The following is a 24,821-nucleotide window of genomic DNA, read 5'->3' as shown; positions in this document are numbered from 1 at the left end:
AATTGGAGGATGTGCCGTGATAAATGAGTATCTCGATGTTTTTCCTGATGAATTAATGTCATTGCCTCCCGAGAGAGAGATAGAATTTAAGATTGATTTAGTATCTGGAACTACACCTATCGCAAAAACCCCTTATCGGATGGCGCCCGCTGAATTTAAAGAATTGAAACTGCAATTGCAGGATGTGTTAGAGCGGAGATTTATACAAGAAAGTGAATCACCTTGGGGCACTCCAGTGCTCTTTGTTAAGAAGAAGGACGGGAATTTACGATTGTGCATCGATTATCGGGGCTTAAATGCGGTGACTATTAAGAATAATTATCCTTTACCCCACATTGACAAGTTATTTGACCAATTGCAAGGGGTTGTGGCATTCTTTAAATTAGATCCTACACAAGGATAGTATCAGTTAAGAATTAAGAAGGAGGATGTGCCAAAAACTGCTTTTAACACTCGATATGGGTATTACGAGTTTGCGGTGATGCCTTTTGGATTAACTAATGCCCCAACAACTTTCATGGATTTAATGCATCGGGTGTTTAAACCCTATTTGGACCAACTTGTAGTGGTATTCATTGACGATATTTTGGTGTATTCAAAGACTAAGGAGGAGCATGAGCGACATTTGAGAATGGTATTGCAAACCCTAAGAGAGCATCAACTGTTCGTCAAATTTAGTAAGTGTGAGTTCTGACTAGAGAAAATATCATTTCTAGGCCACATAATCTCAAAAGACGGACTCACTGTGGATCCGGCTAAAGTTGAAGCTGTTGCCAAAAGGAAACAGCCGGAAAATCCTACTGGGATTCGTAATTTTCTGGATCTAACAGAGTGTTATCATCGATTTATAAAAGATTTCTCAAGAATTGCAGGGCCTCTAATGGATTTGACAAAGAAGCAGGGTAAATTTATTTGGGGCACTAAATGTGAAGCTAGTTTTCAAGAGCTTAAGAAGCGATTAACCATGGTGCCAGTGTTAGCTCTGCCAAATGGGAAGAATAATTATACAGTATATACAAATGCTTCGATAGAAGGTTTGGAGTGTGCTTTAATACAAAATAGGAACGTAATTGCCTATGCCTCTCGGAAGTTGAAACCTCATGAATAAAATTATCCGACCCATGATTTAGAACTCGCAGTTGTTGCTTTTGTTTTGAAGACATGGTGGCATTACTTGTATGGGGTGACTTTTGAGGTATATATGGACCATAAAAGTCTTAAATATCTGTTCTCCCAAAAGGAATTAAACCTGAGCCAGCGTCAGTGGATGGAGTTTTGGAAGATTATGACTGTACCATTAATTACCATCCAGGAAAAGTTAATGTAGTGGCAGATGCCCTAAGTCGGAAAGCTCAACTAGTGGGTTTAATGATAAGAAAATGGAACCTGTTAAAGGATGTTAGTAAATGGAACCCTCGCCTCGAGCCACAGACAGTTATCTTTGGGAATATTAAAGTGCAATCGACATTGTTGGATCGTATTAAAGAGGGACAAAATAAAAAACCAATGGTGCAAAAGTGGTTAGAAAGGCTACAAAAATGAGAGTTACCCGACTTCAATCTAGGTCCTGATAGAATTTTACGGTTTCAAAAATGAATTGTGGTGCCAAGGGATGAAGAACTAAAAAGGGAAATCTTAGAGGAGACTCATCGATCTAGGTATACTGTGCATCTTGATAGTGATAAGATGTACCAAGATCTCAAAAGACTATATTGGTAGGATAACATGAAATCAGAAATTGCCCAATTTGCTCAATAATATCTTACTTGCTAGCAAATAAAGGCCGAGCATCAAAAACCGTCAGGATTGCTACAGCCTCTGGAAACACCTGAGTGAAAGTGGGAACATATTACTATGGATTTTATGTCAGGTTTGCCATGAAGTCAACGAGGTAATGACGTGGTTTGGGTGATAGTGGGCCGATTGACTAAATCAGCACATTTCTTGTCAGTTAATATGAAGTATTCTTTGAAGAAACTTGCCAAACTCTATATGGATGAGATTGTGAGATTGCACGGGGTACCAATGAGCATAGTGTTCGATAGAGATCCTCAATTTGTATCCTGATTCTAGCAAAAGTTACAAGAGACTTTAGACACTAAGTTGAATTTTAGTACAGCCTATCATCTCATGTATCATGGATTTTGGAGGAAGTTAGGGCCAGTATATAACATTAGTTGAGTTTGCTTATAACAACAGTTATCACGCTTCTATCCAAATGGCACCATATAAGGCGTTCTATGGATGAAGGTGCCATTCACCTATTCACTAGGATGAAGTCGGGGAGAGAAAAATTATAGATTTAACAACAATACCATGGATTGACGAAGCATACAAAAAGAAAAAGGTAATTCGTCAGAGGTTTCAAATAGCCCAAAGTCAACAAAAGAGTTATGCCAGCTATCGAAGAAAAGATTTGAAATTTGAAATTGGAGACAAAGTATTTCTTAAGGTCACTCAATTGAAAAGAAGAATCAAGGCGGGGAAAGGAAAGAAACTATAACCAAGATACATAGGTCCCTTCAATGTACTCCAACGGGTAGGAAATGTGGCATATCGATTAGAGTTACCAACAAGTTTATCTCGAATTCACGATGTCTTTCATGTGTCCTTACGTAAGAAATATCACCCACATCCGACTCATATACTTCAGCCAGAGGATATTGAACTTGAAGAGTCTCAAACCTATGAGGAGCGACCTATTCGGCTTCTAGATCAGAAGGTGAATGACTTGAAAAATAAGCAAATTCTGCTAGTTAAGATTCTGTGGAAACATTATGAGGTGGAAGAGGCAACCTAGGAGTTAGAGGCGGACATGCAAGAAAAATACCCTAAGTTATTTGCGAGTAAAGGTATGAATTTTGATGTCGAAATTCTTTTAAGGGGGAGAGAGTGTGAGAACTTGAAAACTATTTTATATTCTTCTTATAATTTTCCTTATTTCGTTATAAAAAAAACTAACCTATATTTTCTTTTAGACTAATTTACTTGCCTTCATTTCATAAATACTATTATGATTGAGTCGAGAGTTTTATCTTTTCTTTTATAATTTGGTGCATGTTAAGTTTCATAGTGCATTATGGTAGTGTGATCAATTATGGAGGTATGCAATAAATTTGGTGGATAAGAACGGTATAGTGTTAGAGGGATTATATGATTAGAAGTGTTAAGAGTATAGTAGAGGAACATAAACTAGCAATTAGAGGCTAAGAGAGACAAAGAGATAGGAATGGAACTATGAGACGACAAGTGTCAACGCTTGAAGCTTCCTTTGACCAAGACTTTTTCTAGTTTTTATCTTGCAATTTTCATCAAAAATCCTCTAGTTTTCTCCTTCCTTTGGCCGAACCTATAGAGGAAAAAAAGAGAGAAACTACTCCCAAGTTCATCTTGATTTTGGCTTGATTTAGTAAGGTAATCAACAAGACACCTAAATCCAATCCGTGAAACGTAGTTTTGTGATAAAGAATTAGATTTTTGAAACATATACAAAAAAGAATGAGGTTTGATAGCAGTTTTGTGATAAGCTCAAAGGGAAGAGCAGGGGGGCTGGCCCTATTCTGGAAAGATGAAGTGACTTTGCAGGAAGTTAATGGAACAGATTGGTACATAGAAGCTAGAGTGATAGACCAGGTAGATAACAGTCATTGGTGGCTAATTGGAGTTTATGCAAGCACTAACGAAGGTGTTAGGAAACAACAGTGGCAGTTTATTGAGGAGAAGAAGAGGGATTGGGATGAATCTTGGGTACTAGTGGGGGATTTTAATGATATATGCTCTAATAAGGAAAAATGGGGAGGGAGAGAGAGGTCAGAGGGAAGCTTTAGGCATTTCAACACATTTATCAAAGGGAATGATGTTGTGGACATAGGGTCTATAGGAGCGCCATGGACATGGAGTAATACCTGGGAGGGGCAGGGAGAAATAAGGGAGAGGTTGGATAGATGTTTGGGAAATGTGAGTTGGGTTCAGAAGTTTGAAAAAACAACATGTGAACATATTGAAAATGATGCTTTTGATCACTATCTTCTGATGCTGGACACAAATCCACAACACAAAAGAGTGAAGAGAAGGTTCTATTTTGATCAAAGATGGGCTAAGGATAAATAAACAGATGCAGTGATAAAAAAAGCCTGGGGTTTGGAACAATCTGGTTCAAGAATGTTCAGAGTTGTGGGGCGCATAAAGGAATGTAGATTAGCCCTGATTGAATGGAATAAGAGGGTGAAAGGTAATACAAGAGTAAAGATTCAAGAGATAAAAGAGAAACTGAAAGCTGTGAGAGAAGGAAGTGATTCAATCAGTAGAGGGGATCTAGCAAATTTGAAATGGCAGCTTAGCAAAGCCTACAAAGATGAGGAATTGTTTTGGAGTCAAAAGTCAAGAAGTAGATGGCTCAAAGAAGGGGACAAGAATACAGCATTTTTCCATATAAGTGTCATGACAAAAAGGAAAAGGAACATAATCAGCTTGTTACAAAAATTGAATGGGGATTGGTGCAGAAGTGAGCAAGAAATTGAAGAACTGTGTAATCATTATAGGGACCTCTTCACTACCTCAAATCCTAAAGAATTTGACAAGATCATGCAAGGGATACCTCGCACTAATTCCAGTTTAATGAATGAGCAGTTGATCAAACACGTAGAAGAGACTGAAATTCAGCAAGCTTTGTTCTCCGTGTTCCAAACAAAACCCCGGGTGTAGATGGTATGTCCCCACTTTTTTTTCAAAACTACTGGCACATTATGAACAAGGATATTGTTAAAGCTGTCGGTAGTTTCTTTCATAGTGGTAATCTGCTTAGAACTATCAATGAGACTATCATATCTTTGATTCCAAAAGTTGACAATCCAGTGGTTTTAACTAACTTTAGACCTATTAGCCTATGTACGGTGTTATACAAAATCATTTCAAAAATATTGGCTAATAGAATGAAAAGAGTTTTAAAACACTGTATCAATCCATCTCAATCTGCATTTGTTCCGGTAAGACAGATTCTAGATGATGTTATCATTGCTCATGAAATTTTACATTTCCTGAAAAACAAGAGAAATGGCAAAGTAGGCTTCATGACCCTAAAGCTTGACATGTCTAAAGCCTACGATAAGGTAGAATGGAAATTTCTTGGGAGATTGATGATGCAAATGGGATTCTGCCCTACATTTGTTAAATAGATCATGGCTTGTATTTCCACTATTTCTTATTCTTTCAATCTGAATGGACAAAAAGTAGGTCATATAATGCCTACTAGAGGGCTATGGCAAGGAGACCCTCTATCCCCTTATTTGTTTATTATCTGTGCTGAAGGGCTATCTAATTTAATCAAGAAAGCTGTGGAAGAAAAATATATAAATGGAATAAAAATATGTAAAGATAGCTCTATGGTATCCCACTTGTTCTTTGCAGATGATTCCCTTTTATGTTGTAAAGCGATAAGCAGGAAGCAATGAAGGTGAAGGAGATCATGCAGCAATATGGACAAGCTTCTGAACAAGTTGTTAACTTTGACAAATCAACAATGTATTTCAGCAGGAATACCCAAAACCAAGTAAGATTGGAGATCAGTGAAGCATTGCATGGTATAAGGGAGGCACACAGTGGGAAATACTTAGGCTTACCAATGGCTATAGAGAGATCGAAGAACCAGGTGTTTGGGTATCTCAAAAGCAAAATATCTAGCAAGATGCAAGGGTGGAAACAGAAAACTTTAAGTCAAAGGGGGAAAGAGGTCCTGATCAAATCAATGCTCATGGCAATGCCAACTTACATTATGTCTTGCTTTAAATTACCCAAAGAACTGTGCAAGGAGATAAGTGCTAGAATAGCCAGGTTCTGGTGGGGAAATGGGAACAAGGACAACAAGATTCACTGGATAAGTTGGGGAAGGCTCTCAAAAGTGAAAGGAAAAGGGAGATTGGGTTTTAGAGATTTAGAAGCTTTCAATCTGGCTTTGCTTGCAAAACAAATATGGAGATTAATTACAACTCCAAATTTGTTAGTAAGCAGGGTGCTGAAAGCTAAATACATGAGACAGGAAGGGTGGCTGGAGAAGAAACCCTCCAATTCTGCCTCTTGGTGTTGGAAAAACATCCATAAGGGAGATGGACTACTGCAGCAAGGACTATGGAAAAGAGTTGGAGATGGGAGGACAGTGAAAATCTGGCAGGATAAGTGGATCATTGGAAAGAACAATGGAAGAGCCTCAGGAATGAAACCTGCTGAATGTCAACTGAGGACTGTGAATGAACTGATAGAGGGTGGAAAATGGAATAGAACTTGTTTGCAGTAATGGTTCAGCGAACAGGAGGTTGAACATATTGTTAGTATACCACTTAGCCTATACAGCGGAAGAGATAGATTTTTCTGGACGCATACCAAATCTGGTGTGTATATAGTTAAGTCAGGATACGTTGCAGCAAAATTGAAGGGAGCTTACCAGAACAGAAGGATGGAATATGGATCAGAAACAAGCTGGGAAATTAGGAAACACACTGTATGGAAGAAATTATGGAGCCTTAATCTGAAGATGAAGCTGAAATACTTCCTGTGAAGGAGCTTGCAGAACAGCTTGCCAGTCAATGAAGCCATACATAAAAGAATTGGGAAAGGTAATAGTCTGTGTAGTTGCTGTGGAGAGGAAACTGAAACCACCGAGCACATGTTTTTCTTCTGCCAAAATGATATGGAAGATAGCTCCTGTTAGGTGGGAGGGGCTAACTGAGCTTCAAATCAACATATGGCGATTGTGGGATGCAGTGATGCAATCTGCTAACAAGGAGCAAGGACTTGACAGGATAAAGCTCACGGCCAATATATTATGGCAAATCTGGAAGGCACGCAACAGGATGGTATTCCACCTTGAGAGCACAGATACAAAGCAGGTTGTTGACAAAGCACAACTGGAGTGGATAGAGTATGAAAATGAAACTGATGCAAATGCAGGAAAACAAGTTACTCCAGAAATGGACCGGCAACAGCAACATTGCTGGGAACCACCAAAAGAAGGAGTGATCGAAATAAATACGGATGCAGCAATATCAGCCAGAATGGTAAGAACAAGTCAGGGGATAATAGCTAGGAACTGGCTTGGAAAGATCATAAAAGCCAAAGGAATCTCTGAATGCAAGCAAGGAGATGCAAGCAGAGAGGAATCACTAGCTATAAGAAGTGCTCTAGTAATGGCAAAAGATGCATGTTGGACTAATATAGAAGTTCAAACAGACAGCAAAGGAGTAGTGGACCAAATCAACACAGGCAATGTTCAGGACAGTAATATTGAAACAGTCCTGGAGGACATTGATGACCTCAGACAGGAATTCGATTGCTGCAAATTCTCTTTTGTTCCTAGGAAAGGAAATGGCTGCAGCCATGCTCTGGCACAGTTTGCTACCAAGTTAGTTAAGAATGTGGAATGGGAAAATACCTTCCCAATGTGGTTAATAGACCTAGTAAGGAAGGATATGGGGGTAGTTACCCCTTTTTGTAATTAGCTCTTGTATTATCAAGTGTTAATAGTTATAAAATGTTGACGTTTGTTGGAAAAAAAAACTAGGAATGGTGACGATGAGTAGTAACGATTTTTTTTTTTTTTTGCTCAAGACACAAAACAAGATAAAACATGACACAAAACTCTAGAAACTTTAGAACAAGAATGACATAGACACAAACAAGAAACAAAAGACGATATAACTTTGATACCTTTCAACTAACTCTAATACTAGCTTATATGACCTGCACCATATTGTAGACGCAACCCACACACAACAAGCTACAGGATCTAGAATAGAGTATCAAAGTTTGGCAGCGGAAACTCAATTTGCACAAGGATAGCTCGAGTACGAATAAAGTGGTAGAACAATGCCACAATCTAGCGCGTTTCTAGATTGATAAGTCAGTTGAACACTTAGGACAATTCTAAGGTGCTCAAAAAAAACTCACGAAGAAGCCAAAGAGAAAACACTCAAGTGTTTATTGCTAGAAATTTCATCTAACCTTCATTACAAGGCAAAGAAATGGCTATTTACAACCAATACTACTAGTACTAAATGAATCCAAATAGAATTAGGATTACATCACTTATCCTATCCAGTGTATTGGACTTAATTGGACTTAAATCAACTAACAAACTAACGGCCCAAAAACATTCAAAACTGGCCAATTTATTCAAGTGGCTAAATGACTAAAACTTTTCAAACTAATCAGATCTAGCAAGACACAAGTATAGTCCAACTTTATTCAAAAGACATACAACTAAACAACACAACTAATTATCAAACAACTTATAACAAAAAGGGATAAAATGTGATCTGCCAAGTATGGACCTGTAGCTTGGCCAATCGAGCTAGGGTTCTCCAAGCGGATCATCACCAACATCTTAGACCCGAATTAGGGTTTTGCTTGACACGCTCTCAAACACAATTCCTTCAATGCATTTATGAATAGCTTGAGTGGCACCCAGATTCATATCACATAACATGGTAATCCTGCTTAGTTTAAAAAAAAAAAGAGAGAGGGAAAGAAAAAACAAAGAAAAGAAGAAGAAACAAACCAGTAACCTTAAAAAAAAAAGCAACCATATTAATCATGTCTTTGTCAGCAAGAATAAAAGCCAATTGGTTGTCTAAAGATGCAGGATTTCCCTTCCCTAAAACTGCCATAGAACTAGGCATGTCAATAAGTAGTGTCTAGGTTGGATCCCTTTGATCCAAATCCAAACCCATTTAATTTAGTTAGACCCAAACTCAGATCCAGACCCTTTTGGGTCTGAAAAATTAAATTCATACCCAAACCTCTCATGGATCTGGGTATCCATGGGTATTTTCTGAACATACTAAAGTAAAAATGTATAGAGTTCATATTATAAATAATATAAATACCATCCAATTTTTGTTTTCAAATAATAGAAATAACGTTCAACAAGTTGAATGCAATATTATGAACTCAAAGAAAAAACTATTATTGACTACTTCTGTATATTTTCAAAGATTTAATTGCATCCACATCCAATCTTTCAGTTGTTTGCCTTTACCTTTTCTCCTTTTCCTGAAAAAGTTTGCACCAATTACAATGACAACTAGGATTAGTTTTATCATAACTTATATAAGTATTCAACATTATTAAAAAAAAATGCAATTTTGTACCTCTTTTTCTTATTTAAGTCTCGATATTTGTAGATATCTCGCAATCCAACCCTAAAATAGTGAATGAGATAAAAGTCATTTGACTAAGGACCGATAGCAAATAAACAATAGAATAAGAATATTTATAAATACTTACTCTTTTTTTTCTTTGATTCAATCCAATCATCTGTAATCATTAATGCTTCAACCACTTCTGGAAGTAATTTGGCACGAGTCTCATCAATCACTTTACCACCAACACTAAATACAAATTCTGATGCAACTGTAGTAGTCAGAACAACCAATATATCACATGCCATTTTTACCAAAATAGGGAATTTTGGACAATTAGCTTTCCACCATTCTAAATATCAAAATTGTCCTTTCTTGGAAACTTTGGCTCTTCCAACTATTGATCGAATTCTAAATTTTTATTTGCATGAAGGCTAGACGAGCGAGACTCAAAGTACCATTTATCAAAGTCACTCAATGTATCATTACTTGAATTACTTTTCGAAACACTTTCACTATTCCAAAGATCTAATGATGGTAAAAGTTTACCTCCGTAATCCATATAGAAATCAACAAAAGTAATACGAACCCGTTGAATATGTTTTTCAGCATTATGTCCATGAATTTGTCTATAATAATACTCCACCAAATCCATCTTAAACCTTGGATCAAGCACTACAGCTATTGCCAACACCAAACTACACTCTTCCCAATATTTTTCAAACTTCTCTTTTATTGGACCAGCCATATGTCTAAGAAAGTCATATTCACTTTGTTCCCATTTCATCAATTGAAGTTGAATGCTACAAATATCAGGAAAAAACACATTTGCTGTTGGAAATTTGATACCACTAAAATGGAGAGTTGCATCATAAAAGTGTTTTAGACAACCACGATCAATAACATCAACTTCCCAGTCCTTTTGAGATGGATTATACTTGTAGTTCTTGTCCATTTGGTCTAAACGATCAAAAGCTTCCCTTAGTGGTAATGCAGTATCAAGCATTGTGAAGGTAGAATTCCACCTATTTTGAACATTTAACCCACTTTCCTTTTACCTTCCAAATTACATTGGTTAATTGCATTTTCAAATTTTTGATTTGCATTAGCAAACTTTTTCAAATATTTTACTGTTCCTCGAATCTTGCTAAGTAGTCCTCCAATTTCAGCAAATCCATCCTGGTGGACAATCAAATTTAATATATGTGTACTACATCAAACATACAGTAGTTCCCCTCCCAAAGGTACCAGAGACTTGTCAACAAGCCAAGATTTCAAGTATTTGACCATAGAGTCATTTGAAGTTGCATTGTCAACTACTACTGAAAAAAATTTCTTGTCCAAATTCCACCCCATTATCAAATCATAGATGAATTTAAACAATGTTTCACCATCATGGGGATATGCAATGGATTTATATGCAAGCATTTTCTTCTTCAATTCCCAATTCTCAGTTATATAATATGCAATCAAGCAATAAATACCCAATATTTGAGTGGTCTAATGTCCAAATATCAATAGTACAACCTTAGAAGAGATATAATCCAAGTGGTTGTACAACCTTTTCTTTTCTTCTTTATGCAAATTAATCACATCTACCCTTAAAGTATTTCGACTAACAACCTTGGGTTTAAGCCATTGCAAAATATCTCAAAAAATTCATGGTCACACATATTAAATGGATAATTATGCTTAATTATCATCGTGGCCATGTCTCTTCTACTAGTTTCTTGATCAAATCTGTAAGGTTTAGCATCTATAAAAGTAATATATCTTCTTCTTTTTTTTGTAGAATATTGCTTTTATTGCCCCATCAAAAACTTACAAGCTGAGAACAAGACCGGTCATCAAGACGATCCTTTGACAGTTCTAATAGAGGGAAAGCCTAGCATATCCAACCTAACTTCCCCCCTTGCTAATTGCGGAAGAGAACAAAGCTGGTGATAGACCCTTACATGATCCTGCAGATGCAAGATACCTACATTAGCTAAGATGTCAGCCACTTTGTTGGCTTCCCTAAAACAATGTGAAAACTAGGTAGAATCCGCGACTAGCCGCCATATTTGATGTACCTCCCTTCGAATGTGCCATGGACACTGGAACCTCCGTTGTAATATACCCACAAGTACCAGTGAATCTGTCTGCACTCGAACCTGCACAAAGCCTTGCTGGAAACATAGGCGAAGCCCCGTTAAAAGCGCTAATGCTTCAGCACGCAAGCTTGTATTGACCCCCAGGAAGACGGAGAATGCTACCAACACCCGACCGTTTGAATCCCGTAGTATTCCACCTCCACCACTTATCCCGTAGTATTCCACTTAATTTGCAAGTACTATGAATAAAGTAATCAGTAGGTGACTATTATTCCATAAAGCAATCAACGAACCAATACTTTATAATATCATGAATTTATTATTACTTTAACATATCGTGCACAAACTATTTATTGTGTACATAGACGAATTGAGAACATTACAGTAGATTCTTTACTACCAAATTACATCATATGAAATATTTTTTGAACTTAATAGAGTAAAACAATAAAGACAAACTGAGAGATGGTAAGGCAAAAGAAATTGTTTGCAAGATTTCTAAAGGAACGAAATAGAGAGGTAGAGAAAGACAATGGAGGCACACAATAGATAGGCAGAGGTGGAACTAATTAGTGTTTTAATAGGTTAAGAACGTATCATTTAATCTAATAGTCATGAAGTCTTATATCAAATGGCAATAGAATATTAGATTATTTTATAAATTTACTAATATTTATTATTTAATTAAATATATATGGATCTGGGTAGGGTTTGGCATAAATATGAATTTGGATATAAATTTTAGAAAACCAAATCCTACCTATATCCATAACTCTCTCGCAGAGTCTGGGTCTAGGTAGGGTTTGAATTGAAAAATTAAATCCAAACTCTACCCAAATGTATTAGATCTGGGTTGAATCTGAGTAAAACTCGACTCATTAACATGCCTACATAGAACGCAATGTACACGCGAAAAATAATAATGTCTATGCAAATTATCTTGTGCCAACCAGGATGAAGACCCAATTAATTTGTCTAACTGTAATAATAATGAAGAGTGATGACACCCACATTTGTAGTATTTGGTGTCCTGCACTGCAACACTTAGCCAGCCACCACAAGCAGAGGCTGTGAGCACCATGCCCTTCACTCGCAGAGATCAATCAAAGCAAAATATCACTTCCCAAGGGCTGAGAACTATTGGTGGCCATCAACCATGGCTTAGATTATTTGAAAGAACGATTTTCAATATTGGAATTATCTCAAGCTACATTACGACAATACAGAAGATTCGAATAACTAATATGGAACAAAACATACAAAACTGGGATAGGTTTACCTAATTAATCTTCCAAAGTACCTAATGCAACTATAGTAATCATTGACCAGCTACCGCCCAATCATTTTATGACCAGTGCTACATGTAAATCCAATATGCTGTCAGTTCGTGTCAATGGAAAGAAAAATTTGGTGGAAACTGATAGCATCCAGTATCTGACCCTATATCACGAATATAAATAGGAAACTGAAGTTTGGTGGAATGTCATTTTCTGCTTTTCTAAACAATACCATTCTTTCAACAGTCAAGATATCAGATTTAATTGGTCGTTTCTCCTAAGGAATTAAGTAGCCCACTTGCAAGTCCCAACCACTAAAGCCACTGTCCGCCTCTTGAGCACATTTTACCCTCACAACCACTAGAGCCAATATACCTTCACAACCTCTAAAGCCACTATCTACCTCTTGAGCACACTTTACCCATGGGCTCTCATTCTCTTTCAGCAATGACCACTAGTGTAGGGTGCGCAACCAGCATTACAAGTAATTGAACACCATCCTAAACAAGGAAAAGCGATAGAGGACATAGATGAAAACAAAATCCATGAACGGGCTTTCATTCTCTTGAGCAATGATTACTGATGGAGGGTAAAGCAACCAGCATTCCAAAAAATTAACACCATCGTCAACAAGGAAAAGCGATCAAGAACATGGTAGAAAACAAAGTCCATGAAGCACAAGGCGCCCTGCAAGGCTGCAACAATTGTTTGGCAGGTTACATCGAGGATTACCATCACTCGGATGGCAATGGTGCGCTGGGATTTGCAGTACTTGCGTATCTAGAATACAATGTATGTTCACCCTTCACTGCCTCCAACATTTTAGGCACACAACTAATGGAAGAAAGATAGTCCAATACAGCGCAGCACTAGTGCCAGATGAACCTCCAAGGCATTGCACAAACAGAAAACAATGTTATTGCCTACAATATTCACAGATGGTATAGCAGAAAACTAATTATTGTACTACAGGGTTAATGACAAAAACTCTAACAGCAGCAGCAATACAAAAGCATCTTGTGCACTTTCATAAACATATTGGCAGAATTAAGACAACAGCAGATGCCTATATCCATTCGTTTATAGAAAAAGGGAGACAAATTCAGTCTCGTTGTCACCCCAACAAGTGGCTTGTCTCATCGATCAGCTTAAACAAAGGGAGACCAACAAAGAATCCACAGAATGTCCCAACTAGTGGCTTTTTCTTCGTGTAAGAAGTAACATGGGGATGCTCAATTGATTCATAGTGACCAAGCAGTAAAATTGTGGGTGGGTTTTTTCTTCCTTCCAGGATATGGAAATCCCAAACTCAAAAGGCTGCAGTTTCCCCTGAATGTCCAATCAGCCAAAAGAAAACATCAATTTAGCAGGACCAAACTGACATCCCGATACATATCCATCTACTATACAATAAAGATGACAATGAGATAGAGAGATCAGACAACTGTGACTAGTAATAAGAAACTCAAAGACAATCCTTATAACCATGGAATCAATGCTTTGTAATCTGATCAACTTGCCTCAAAGCAATACCCAGCAACTGCTCAAACTTGTAATATATTAACACAATAAAACCACAATTCTATAACAAACTGTCACTTGTACGAGTACAGCATCTAATAATTGGCAAACGCATTAACAATCAATGATAAGACAAGTTTCAGCAAGCGTTAACAGCATATAACAAACACATCCCAGGGAAAAAAAATGACTAACTTGCTCATGCTTGAAACTTGCTATGTAATACAAACTTATGCAAGTTCAAGAAAATGTAATCCACCCGAGAAACTAATTATGAATCTAAATCACTAATGCCATAAAAATGTGGAAACTGAACACAAACTACCAAAAACGGATAGACAATGTAAACTCATGTGCCCAAAAGATCACCTTCCAAGCTAAAACTATCTAAATATGAGGAATTCAGCCATATATAACAACACTCAACAGATTAGGCTAACTCCTTAGGATGTAAGCGGTCAAGCAATTCATCACACATGCAGATAACTAAAAAAAGATCCAGTACAAAAGCAAAAGCAAATAGAAATTAACTATTACCCCAAAATTCTTCACTTCTTTTGTTCAACAAAAGACCACCAAATCGATCAGAATGAGTTCATCTCGAGACAATAGGTCCTCCTTTTAACCAACATCCTGGCAGCAGTCCCATAAGGCTCCTCAAATGCAGCACCCACCCAACTCCCATCTGCTGCAGCAGCTACATCCTTCTTAGGCGCCAACTGCTGCTGCTCACTCGGCCGAATAGCCACCAAGGTCGCTCCCTTGAGCACCGTCCCATCAGGCAATTCCAAGTGTGGCGCATACCAGAGCCGCATATTCAACGCAGGCACCAACGTCCTCTTCGATGCAGAAGAAGCCGATAAAGGCTTCACCCTGAGCTCCTCCAACTGCTCCTTATTCATACACAGAACCCCTTGCCCATCCGCATCAGTCAAAACCAAGCTATCCAAAGTCTTGTGCTCTGCAATTATTGGCTGCAACAAATAATGCCGGGCTGATGCCGCGATTAACGAACTTATTGTCCATACCACCCTCAATTTCAATCCCCCATTCGTGTAAAAAGACTCTGGTATGCTCCCATTATCGCTCTCATTCGAATTACTATTGTTACTATTACTATGATCAGTATTAGCAGGGTGATTACTATTATCATTACCATTATTTTCATGGGCTCTAACGGGCTCAACAATATTGTTACAATTGCTAATTTGATCATCGCAGGCGCTGCTCTTGTAGTTCTTGATGATCGATGATGCCCCGAGGATGACGCAGTTATCTAAGGTGGACCCAAAATCAGCTCGCCACTTGAGCAAAACACCATCGTCGATGCCGAGCTCACCGGAGGGGAGTTCGATGCGAAGGAAACTGATTTCATTGAAGTTCTTGAGTACTTGGGTGGGAGAGTGGTGGGTAACGCTGCTGTGGTCAAAGTCATCATCACCGTTGCCGGCGTAATCGTGGCTGACGGAAGACATCGGCCGTTTATTAGGGTTAATGAACTGCGTAAACGACTGAATCGGTTTGAGGAGGGACGAGAGGAAGAGGCGGAGGAAGGAGCGGGACTTGTCGGCGGCAGAGGACGACGACGAGCTCGTTGGGCTGTTCCCGGAGGAGGAAGACGACGAGGGATCATCGTCGGAAATGACGCAGTCCACCCGAACGACGACGTTTTCAACCTGGGGAACAAGAGTGTGAAAGCGCCTCGAAACCAGGCAGCATCGACCTAAAGCTTTCACATCGCCGATCCTGTTAAAAACCAGCAAGAGGAGAGAATCGGGCAACTGGTCGAAGTGGTCAACCGGTTCCGGGAAGATTTTAGTGCTCAGATCTGCTCTTATGGATCCCATCTCAGTACTAATTTCTCAAGGACGATACTGACCCTGCTGTACACGTCTAGGAAGCTGTGGCGGGAGGGGGCAGGATGGACAAACCAGAAATATTATGGATCTGAGACTGAAGACATGGGAGATCTGGGCTGGTTTGATGATCCAAAGAGGAGAATTTTAGGTAACTCTCGGGGTTGGGGGAAGGTGGTTTTGGAGGGGCAGGGGCTGTTTGGATGGTGATGGAGAAACGCAGCTTTGGATTTGGTGGATATGGGGACAGGGAGGGGATAGAGATCAAGAGAGAAGGCAAAAAGAGGAGGATATAATTCGAGTGCTGGGATAAAGGTTGGGTAGTGGGGTATTGGGGCTGGGGACGTTCAGTGGTTGGAGTACGGCAAAGCTAAGAGAGTTTGTGCACTAAATATGACAATGAATGGGGAGTAATTAATAAGATAATCATTATAGATTTCAACACAATAAAGTGTGCAAAAATAAATAAATTTTAAAAAGGAAGCTAAAAAAAAATGGAAAGTAAAAAATAAGAGAAGATGTTAGCCTAGTGTGTTTGAGTTTCAAAATAGGTAGTTGAACAATGAATTCACATGTTTGTCAAATAGAAAATAAATAAATAAATATATGCAATCACAATAAATGTGTAACGTGAGTGAAAATTATTGGATTTCCATCTTCGAATTCGGGTGTAGTTAGAGGGAGTAGAAAATATGTGCCTAATTTTTTTAGGTACCTGTCTGGAGTGTCAAAATATGCATGTGAACAATAAATATATACGTCTGTTAAAAATGATATAGTAAATATGTTTTCACAATCACAACAAATGTTTAACCAGAGGAAAAATTATAAAACTTCCTTGACCAGATTAGGGCATTGATAAAGGTGTAGAAAAACACTACAAGAATAAGGAGTGCAGCAACTTTATTATTTTTTAAGTTACACCTTAGTGTTCTCACTCTATTATTCATTTTTCGAATGATAGTGTAAACTAGTATTGTATATTTTGTAGAATTGTATACAAAACTGTATCACAACCATTGAATTCAAAAATATGGAGTTACTGTATCTTGTTTGGCATACGGTAGTATATTAATACTTTGTTTGGTGTGGATATAGATTATTGCATTTCACTTGATGCATTCAAAATTTGGGGAAAAAATGTAGTGTTACTACTCTAAATGTGTTTCTTACGAGGAAGATGATTTTTCAATTTCAACATCCAAGGAATTTAAGCAGAAAAATTAAAAACAATTTATCAAAGCATCGATTATATATTCTAGGGTGTATTCGTGTCATCATTATTATGTAAAGAAAAATGAAACTATGGGAATTAACTTCTATCTAGCATATTCTTCATTAGTAATTTTCTTCGAATAAGTTACCGCTAAGTTTTGGTGACATAGTCTACATGTATTCTACAATTAAAGCAAAGATTATTCTTTTCAAAAAAAAAAGAAAAAAGAAAACAAAGATAATCAAGAATATTATATACTTGTCAATGAGCAATTCTTGAACAATCAATGATATATGATTCAAATTTATATTGAATTACTTACTGAAGTTGGATTATGTATACATAAGTATAAATATTGAATATCAATAATTTTGAGATTTCTAATTCGACTATCAAGTCATTTCCTTTCTATCTCTCGTAAGTTTTAGATCTCTCGTGAATGAGGAAATAAATTCAATAATTTGTTTAATTTTTTAAAAATTTGTTTAGTTTCCAAATAAAAGTTATATTATAGGGAATGGGTCTAAGGTTTTAGAATTACGTTTGACAAGAGATGCTTGATCTTGTGGTTAGCAAAAGATGCTTTTCTTTTTTTTTTCTTTTCAAGTCAATTAATTATTGTGTGCTATATGTGTTGGTTCTAGACCAAATTAATCATATAAGTAATAGTAATTTCTCTGGTAAGATTTAACAAAGAAATTAACAAAATCTCATACCTCAATATTGCAATAATAAATGCAAATAATTTGTACCATCAAAAGTTATTTTGGCATGGGTTGATGCGCGAACTAGATCTTAAAATTATTGGATGAACAGCTTCTGATCTTCAATCCGACCACCTTGAATTGACAGCTACTAAAAAGTTCGGTGGGGCTAAGGCGCGTTGGATGCTCTCTTTAAAACGATACACGCCCCTACGGCATTTTTTAAACCGATACAGAAGGTCTAGCGCGCCGCCTCCAGGATACAACAGCCCAACTCTATAGTTGTTGCTTCTCTTTGATATGCACAACCAAGAGAAGCAGAAGCTTCCCAATAGCTTACTTTGCCCAAAGAAAATAGAATGAGGGAGAAAGAAATGAGTGTGAGGAAAATAGTATTTAGAATGATCTTTTGTTGAGAGAAGTTTGTATAAAATTCTCCAAAGAACTTCACTATTTATAGGTTACAAAAACCTTTAGAAAAAGATTGAAAGTCCAATGTATAACGGTTTTTTTTGCATATTAAATTATAGTTAATTGGTAGAATTTGTAACCTAAAAATGAATTCACATTTGAATGGCTCATAATGACTCAATAATTCCTCATTTGAACAAATGATTCATTTGTAACTTTAATTCAAATAATTGTATAATAACTCCATTCAAAATGCATTGTAACTCCCACAATTATAATTCCCATAACTCCCAAATAAATTATTATAACTCCTTGTAATGAAACTCCCACAATTATAATTCAAATAACTTCCAAATAAATTATTATAACTCCTTGTAAAGATTTGGTCAAGGAAAAAATTAAGATTTTATTAAAATACACCAACATTCCCCCACTTATTTTAATAAAATTTGAGAAGAATAAAGATTTGGACAAAGTAAGAACATCATACATAATGAAAGTGGCATTGCCTTGAAACCTTCATTTAGTGTTTCCATAATCTCCATATTAGAGTCAAAGTGGACTATAGCCTTGAAACTAAGACTACTTTAAGATATGTAAGATTATGTCACACACATGATATTCAAGATATTAATTAACAAGCTTCTTAAGCCAGCACATTACGGCCTTGTGCTTTATCCCAGATTCATGAGTGCTTTAGAGAATTAGCCAAATTCTCATAGGAAGCGGCATTTACTTCCACACTCATATAGGCAAGTCTATCAAGAATACCCCTATGACTAAGGCATTCCACCCATAAAAGGGCTATAGAACTCATTAAAAGATTTATATCAAATCTTAACCTTTCCTTCGTCATAGAGTCACGAGCATGCTCTACACCATGGGAAGGGATTTAACAACTTTATAATATATGCATGCTTTTCACCCAAACCATTCTATGATTCGTTTGTCTCTGACCTAGTTCTTGGGATCTCCAGTCCCTAGGTAGTTGTATCCTCATAGATGGTTCCAATTTAAAATTTTAGCTTCAAGTCCCATTCCCCTTGATGTGTATCATATCTTTGACTCAAGCTTGAGATTTTACACGATAAAATAGCAAAGATATGATGTCCCCGAATTTATTTTAAAATAATCTCTCTTAGTGGTTCAAATATATTGAACCAATCTTTGGTGAGAAAATTTCTCATCCATTTATATTTGCCAAATAATATAGGCATATATTTGCTCATATTCAATTTTTCAATTTTATCTCAATGGGCAGTAATCTAGTAGTGCACTAGAAACCATTCTCAAAATCTTCATGGTTAATTTTGCTTTTGCAAAAATACCAAGAAAATATTTCGAATACCTTCACATCAAATCATATTTTTTAGTGAGTGCTAGTCTGCACAACTCAAAATAAGAGTCAAAATAATTCCAAAAGTTATACTCATAAATTGAGTAATAAAATGATATCACCCTTATTTTTTTTCCACCACTTCTATTACCACCGTGTTTTTAAAACCTTGGCATTACGCATCATTTATTGGTCACCACTAATCTGCACACTCAAACCAAGGAATAAGAAACTCATAATATAATTCTCAAGATAATCTCACAATCAAATTTCAAAGTATGTACCACGATGGTAAAGTAAATGCATATAGCATTTAAAAGTCACGTTCTATATTAGCCATTGGATTTAGACACCCCCACTATTTATCATAACCAATCCATATCAAGTGCTTGGAGTACTGTTCCGTAGCTTTTAACTATCATAAAAATTAACAACCTCCCAAGTTTAAACCTTTTCAACAAACTAGAAGGAATTGTAAAATAGTACTCACTAATTTAAGACTGAAAACAGAGGTAACAATTACAATTTTAGGCAACATTACCTTGTGCAAAATCATTGGGAGTATATGCCACAAAACAATCTAATAAAAGATGAAATTTATATTGATAACCAATAAAGTACCGTATATTAGCATAAAGAATACATTTGACATTTTTTTTTATAAACACATAGTGGTAAAGCATTAACAAATGATTCATTCAATTCTGCAGATACTATTTAGATATTTATCTGCATAGTATTTTAAATTACACGAACTATTCTTCAACGTGTCATAGTAATGCACTCAATTGAAGAATGCAATATTATCATGTAATTACATACCCCCGTTATTTCTAACAATTATTCATTCAAGAGTACTCATGGAGTTCATATGTTAAGATAGTGCAGAAATAGTGTTCTAGGTACTCAAAATGATATACACTCAAAGTAGTACATAGGCATAAGAGCCATCTTATTGGGTACAAATCACACATTAACATCAACAAGAAACTTGACTTTTTTTAAAAATCACACACATTCAACAACTAAATAGTTGCAAAGTCATTCATATATTTTGAGATCATCATTGTTTAAAAATGAGGCTGTCTGCAGACTTGGAAATTGAACTTGACTCCAAGTTATACATGCATCGTGTTTAGTGTATCTCGACTGCAGTTGAATTCAAGTTGATGGCCAACTGGTTTACAATTGTTTGAACTATAATGTCATAAGACTTGTACTTTTGTACATCAATGTTTTCTTTTGCAATCATGTTGAAAACCGAAACCAAGAAAATACTCATATACAAGTCTTTTAGGCATACTTCAAAACTATGAGATCGTACACATTAAAGTAATGAACTTTTAAATTTGAATGCGATTAAGCAATAATAAAATGCATTGCATTCTTTAGTCAATTACTTATTCTTAAAACCTCATCACTAGATTTCATGTGCATAGATAAACAGGACACATCTAAAATTACTTAGCAATTTCACAACCAGTTCAAAAACTTTGAATATAAAGTTTTTTTTAAAATAGGAGCAAGTAGAATGGGCATATATTTGCTCACATCAAGCAAAGCCACATTGATTTCCATCATTTCTGTAATCTTCTCATTGGCTGGTAATCTAGTAACCCGCCACTCTCATAATCCTCAATGAATTTTCTTTTGCTTCATAAGTAATTCAACTCTATCCAAATCATGCCTCACTTTTTAATCTGCACAACTCAAATTAGAAATTCAGAAAATTCAGAAAATATAATAGTCAATGCACTATTATGCTTTAATTTCAAAATTCAATCTGCAAGTAATGCAAGCCTTATAATGAAAAATCTCAAGGATTTCAAAATTCATAGCTACCAGCTTAGTCAACATCCACTGTCCGCGTTTCCATCCAAGCATAGTCTCACTATAGTCGTGCTTGGCATGAAAATTAAGTATTCCAGTTTGCATTAAATACAAAGATAACCACATAGCAAACAACATGAAATAATTTAATACAAATCCAAAAAGTTGTTGGTTGCCTGCAAATTGATGGCCTTTGACTTGAATACATATTTTTCAATGTACAACATCAAAAAGTTCATATTCACAATTTTAACAAAATACAAGTCAAGAGAATAGAATTGTTGAGAATTATATGGGTAATGACTTTATATTTCACAACTTCAAGCCACTAAATCTATTATCCATGTATATAGTTTTCCTTGGTGACAGTGTAATCTTTTCTTCATGTATTATCAATACCGTTTATTGCTTGTGAAAATGCAAACCTCAAGCTGGATTAAGATCATATGAATTTAAGATAAAACTAGAGAATTTTAAACCCCCACTATTTAAATAGAACTTGAACCCTCATAATTGCTGTTTTTTTTTGACACATCTTGATACCACTATTCTTAAGACAATAACTGGCCACGTTATACATGCATTTCATGGAGTATATATCTTTATCACCAAATTAATCATTTATATGTCAGTGCCAAAATTTTCAATCAGAATAAATCTGTTAATATAAGAGACATTGAAAATTCACTATGTGACATGACAAGCTGACAAGCTCATGCGAAAATAGTTGCTTCATACAACATATATTAAAAACTCAAAAAATAGCAAAAAATTATTGTATTTGGTCTACTGATATTCAAAGACATCATGCAAGTATCATGTTTCCCTTGAACAATCAAATACATGATATTCTGTTAATAATAGGCAACTTGGATTCAAAGGTATATATTGCGAATCATTTATAGGCGCATACACAATATTGATACCAAACTCCAAAGCACATAAAATCAATGGATATTATCCTTTCAAGTCTCAGTCTATAATTATGACCATTCACATGAAATATCTTGTTTATTAAAGTTTGTCCCGATTATGTTATGCACCATGTAAGATTCTCATCGTCGGGATTATGTTAGTTTTATGATTTGATTATTTAGAAGCACAACATGCAATGATAACCTTATCTTATGTGAAGAGGCTTGTCGTCTTAAAATTGTTGGTTTTAGACCAAATTAATCATATAAGTAATAGTAATTTCTTTGGTAAGATTTAACAAAGAAATTAACAAAATCTCATACCTCAATATTGCATTAATAAATGCAAATAATTTGTACCATCAAAAGTTATTTTGGCATGGGTTGATGCGCGAACTAGATCTTAAAATTATTGGATGAACAGCTTCTGATCTTCAATCCGACCACCTTGAATTGACAGCTACTAAAAAGTTCGGTGGGGCTAAGGCGCGTTGAATGCTCTCTTTAAAACGATACACGCCCCTACGGCATTTTTTAAACCGATACAGAAGGTCTAGCGCGCCGCCTCCAGGATACAACAGCCCAACTCTATAGTTGTTGCTTCCCTTTGATATGCACAACCAAGAGAAGCAGAAGCTTCCCAATATCTTACTTTGCCCAAAGAAAATAGAATGAGGGAGAAAGAAATGAGTGTGAGGAAAATAGTATTTAGAATGATCTTTTGTTGAGAGAAGTGTGTATAAAATTCTCTAAAGAACTTCACTATTTATAGGTTACAAAAACCTTTAGAAAAAGATTGAAAGTCCAATGTATAACAGTTTTCTTTGCATATTAAATTATAGTTAATTGGTAGAATTTGTAACCTAAAAATGAATTCACATTTGAATGGCTCATAATGACTCAATAATTCCTCATTTGAACAAATAATTCATTTGTAACTCTAATTCAAATGATAGTATAATAACTCCATTCAAAATGCATTGTAACTCCCACAATTATAATTCCCATAACTCCCAAATAAATTATTATAACTCCTTGTAATGAAACTCCCACAATTATGATTCAAATAACTTCCAAATAAATTATTATAACTCCTTGTAAAGATTTGGTCTAGAAAAAAATTAAGATTTTATTAAAATACACCAACAATATGTAATTCCAGCTAAGTTTGATTGACTTTGAAAAAAAACAAAGAATTGGTTGAGACAAGTTCCCATCTCAGCTTGGTGATGCTATCTTCAAATCGACTCTTAACTTGGGAAATGGCGAGACTGGAATTTTGGATAGCTATTAGCCCAGATTTGATTTTTTTTTTTTTTTTTTGGCCTTTGGGGGAAAACCCAACTTTGCCTTCACCAGAAATGCCAAATCTAACACATAACCAAGAAACAAAGTGAGCAAATGCACCAAAGAGCCCTCCAACTTTTTGGTAATCTAACTTCTGTCCTTGTACTTTAAAATGGGGTATTATTAATCTTTAATTTATATTTTTGGATCAACTTAGTTCCTCTACGGCTGCACCGACCACAATTTTAGAATTTATTTCCAATGAACAAAATTAGGGAGGCTAAAATGGAGATTTCAATTTTGTTGACCATTGATAACTAGAAATATATAAAATAAACAATCAAAATTAAAGCAAAAAAAAAAAGAAAAAAAGAGCAAACTAGAAAGAGAAAGAAAATCAAGGTCGAAGAGGAGGGAAAGAATAGAATGGCTATATCATCATTGGAGTGGCACCATCAGCACATGGTTTTCACCTAAATAACTATGTACAACTTTACTTTCTCTTGGCTTTTCTCAATTCCTAATTATTACAAGGCCGTAAGCTAAATTTGGCTATCATGCTTCTTGATTGGATTTTCGGAATTTCTAACTAATCCTATGTTGTGAGCTAATTTTGACTATTTTACTTCTTGTTGTCAATTTCAAGAATACAAATTATTCTTCGTTTATTTCTTCTTTTCTATACAATTCTTTCATGCCATTGACAATCGTAGATGTTGCTAAAGATTATTTGGGCCTTCTAAGTTGTATAAATTTTCTCAAAGTTTTCACATGCTTAAAATTGTTAGATGGAAAATTATGTCAATCCAAATAAAAGCCACAAAGGAACGAATTGGGTGAAGTTTTTCAAGTGTGTGATGGTTTTGCCTAACGTAGAGGTTCAATTAAGTTAAGCATGCGTATTCCTAGTAGGGGTGGCAATCAGGTCGGGTCACGAGTTTGCGGGTTGGGTTGAAACTAAGATATCTTAGCCAACACGTCAACCCGAACCCGTCCCGAAAATTTAAATGGGTCAGCTTTCTTGATCCAAACCTAATTCGTTAATTTCGCGGGTTACCCAAACCCGAGCTAAATAACTTGTTTGCTTAATTTTCTTTTATTTTTTGTTTAACCTTCTCACTTTGGTAATATGGTGGATTTTTTTATAACGGAGTTTAATAATATACAAAATTGCAGCCCAATCTCGCAGTAATTTTTTGGTTTTATTTTTTGTACCAAAAAAATCATGAACAAAAACAAAACTAC

At 35.9% G+C, this 24,821-nt stretch overlaps 3 protein-coding genes across 3 annotated transcripts; 2 read left to right on the top strand and 1 right to left on the bottom strand.

Moving 5' to 3' along the window:
* Positions 1–5,446: 5,446 nt before the first annotated feature.
* Positions 5,447–6,289, top strand: LOC113782368 (uncharacterized mitochondrial protein AtMg00310-like). The gene has a single exon (XM_027328261.1). The coding sequence runs from the start codon at positions 5,447–5,449 to the stop codon at positions 6,287–6,289; it is 843 nt and encodes a 280-aa protein (XP_027184062.1).
* A 289-nt stretch (positions 6,290–6,578) lies between these two features.
* On the top strand, positions 6,579–7,490 carry LOC113782367. The gene has a single exon (XM_027328260.1). The coding sequence runs from the start codon at positions 6,579–6,581 to the stop codon at positions 7,488–7,490; it is 912 nt and encodes a 303-aa protein (XP_027184061.1).
* A 5,663-nt stretch (positions 7,491–13,153) lies between these two features.
* Positions 13,154–16,198, bottom strand: LOC113782843 (F-box protein At4g18380-like). The gene is made up of 2 exons (XM_027328776.1): positions 14,560–16,198; positions 13,154–13,830 (listed from the first exon to the last, which is right to left on the bottom strand). The coding sequence occupies exon 1, from the start codon at positions 15,867–15,869 to the stop codon at positions 14,607–14,609; it is 1,263 nt and encodes a 420-aa protein (XP_027184577.1). The 5' UTR covers positions 15,870–16,198; the 3' UTR covers positions 13,154–13,830; positions 14,560–14,606.
* Between the last annotated feature and the right edge of the window lie 8,623 nt (positions 16,199–24,821).

This window comes from Coffea eugenioides, chromosome 9, assembly GCF_003713205.1.
Source record: "Coffea eugenioides isolate CCC68of chromosome 9, Ceug_1.0, whole genome shotgun sequence".
Classification (NCBI taxonomy): domain Eukaryota; kingdom Viridiplantae; phylum Streptophyta; class Magnoliopsida; order Gentianales; family Rubiaceae; genus Coffea; species Coffea eugenioides.
Note: the sequence above shows the minus strand (reverse complement) of the source record. Positions and strands in the feature narration are given on the sequence as shown.

Bases quoted from the DNA above. Each gene is read 5' to 3' on its own strand.
- LOC113782368 (XM_027328261.1), top strand. From the start codon at position 5,447: ATGAAGGTGAAGGAGATCATGCAGCAATATGGACAAGCTTCTGAACAA.
- LOC113782367 (XM_027328260.1), top strand. From the start codon at position 6,579: ATGAAGCCATACATAAAAGAATTGGGAAAGGTAATAGTCTGTGTAGTT.
- LOC113782843 (XM_027328776.1), bottom strand. From the start codon at position 15,869: ATGGGATCCATAAGAGCAGATCTGAGCACTAAAATCTTCCCGGAACCG.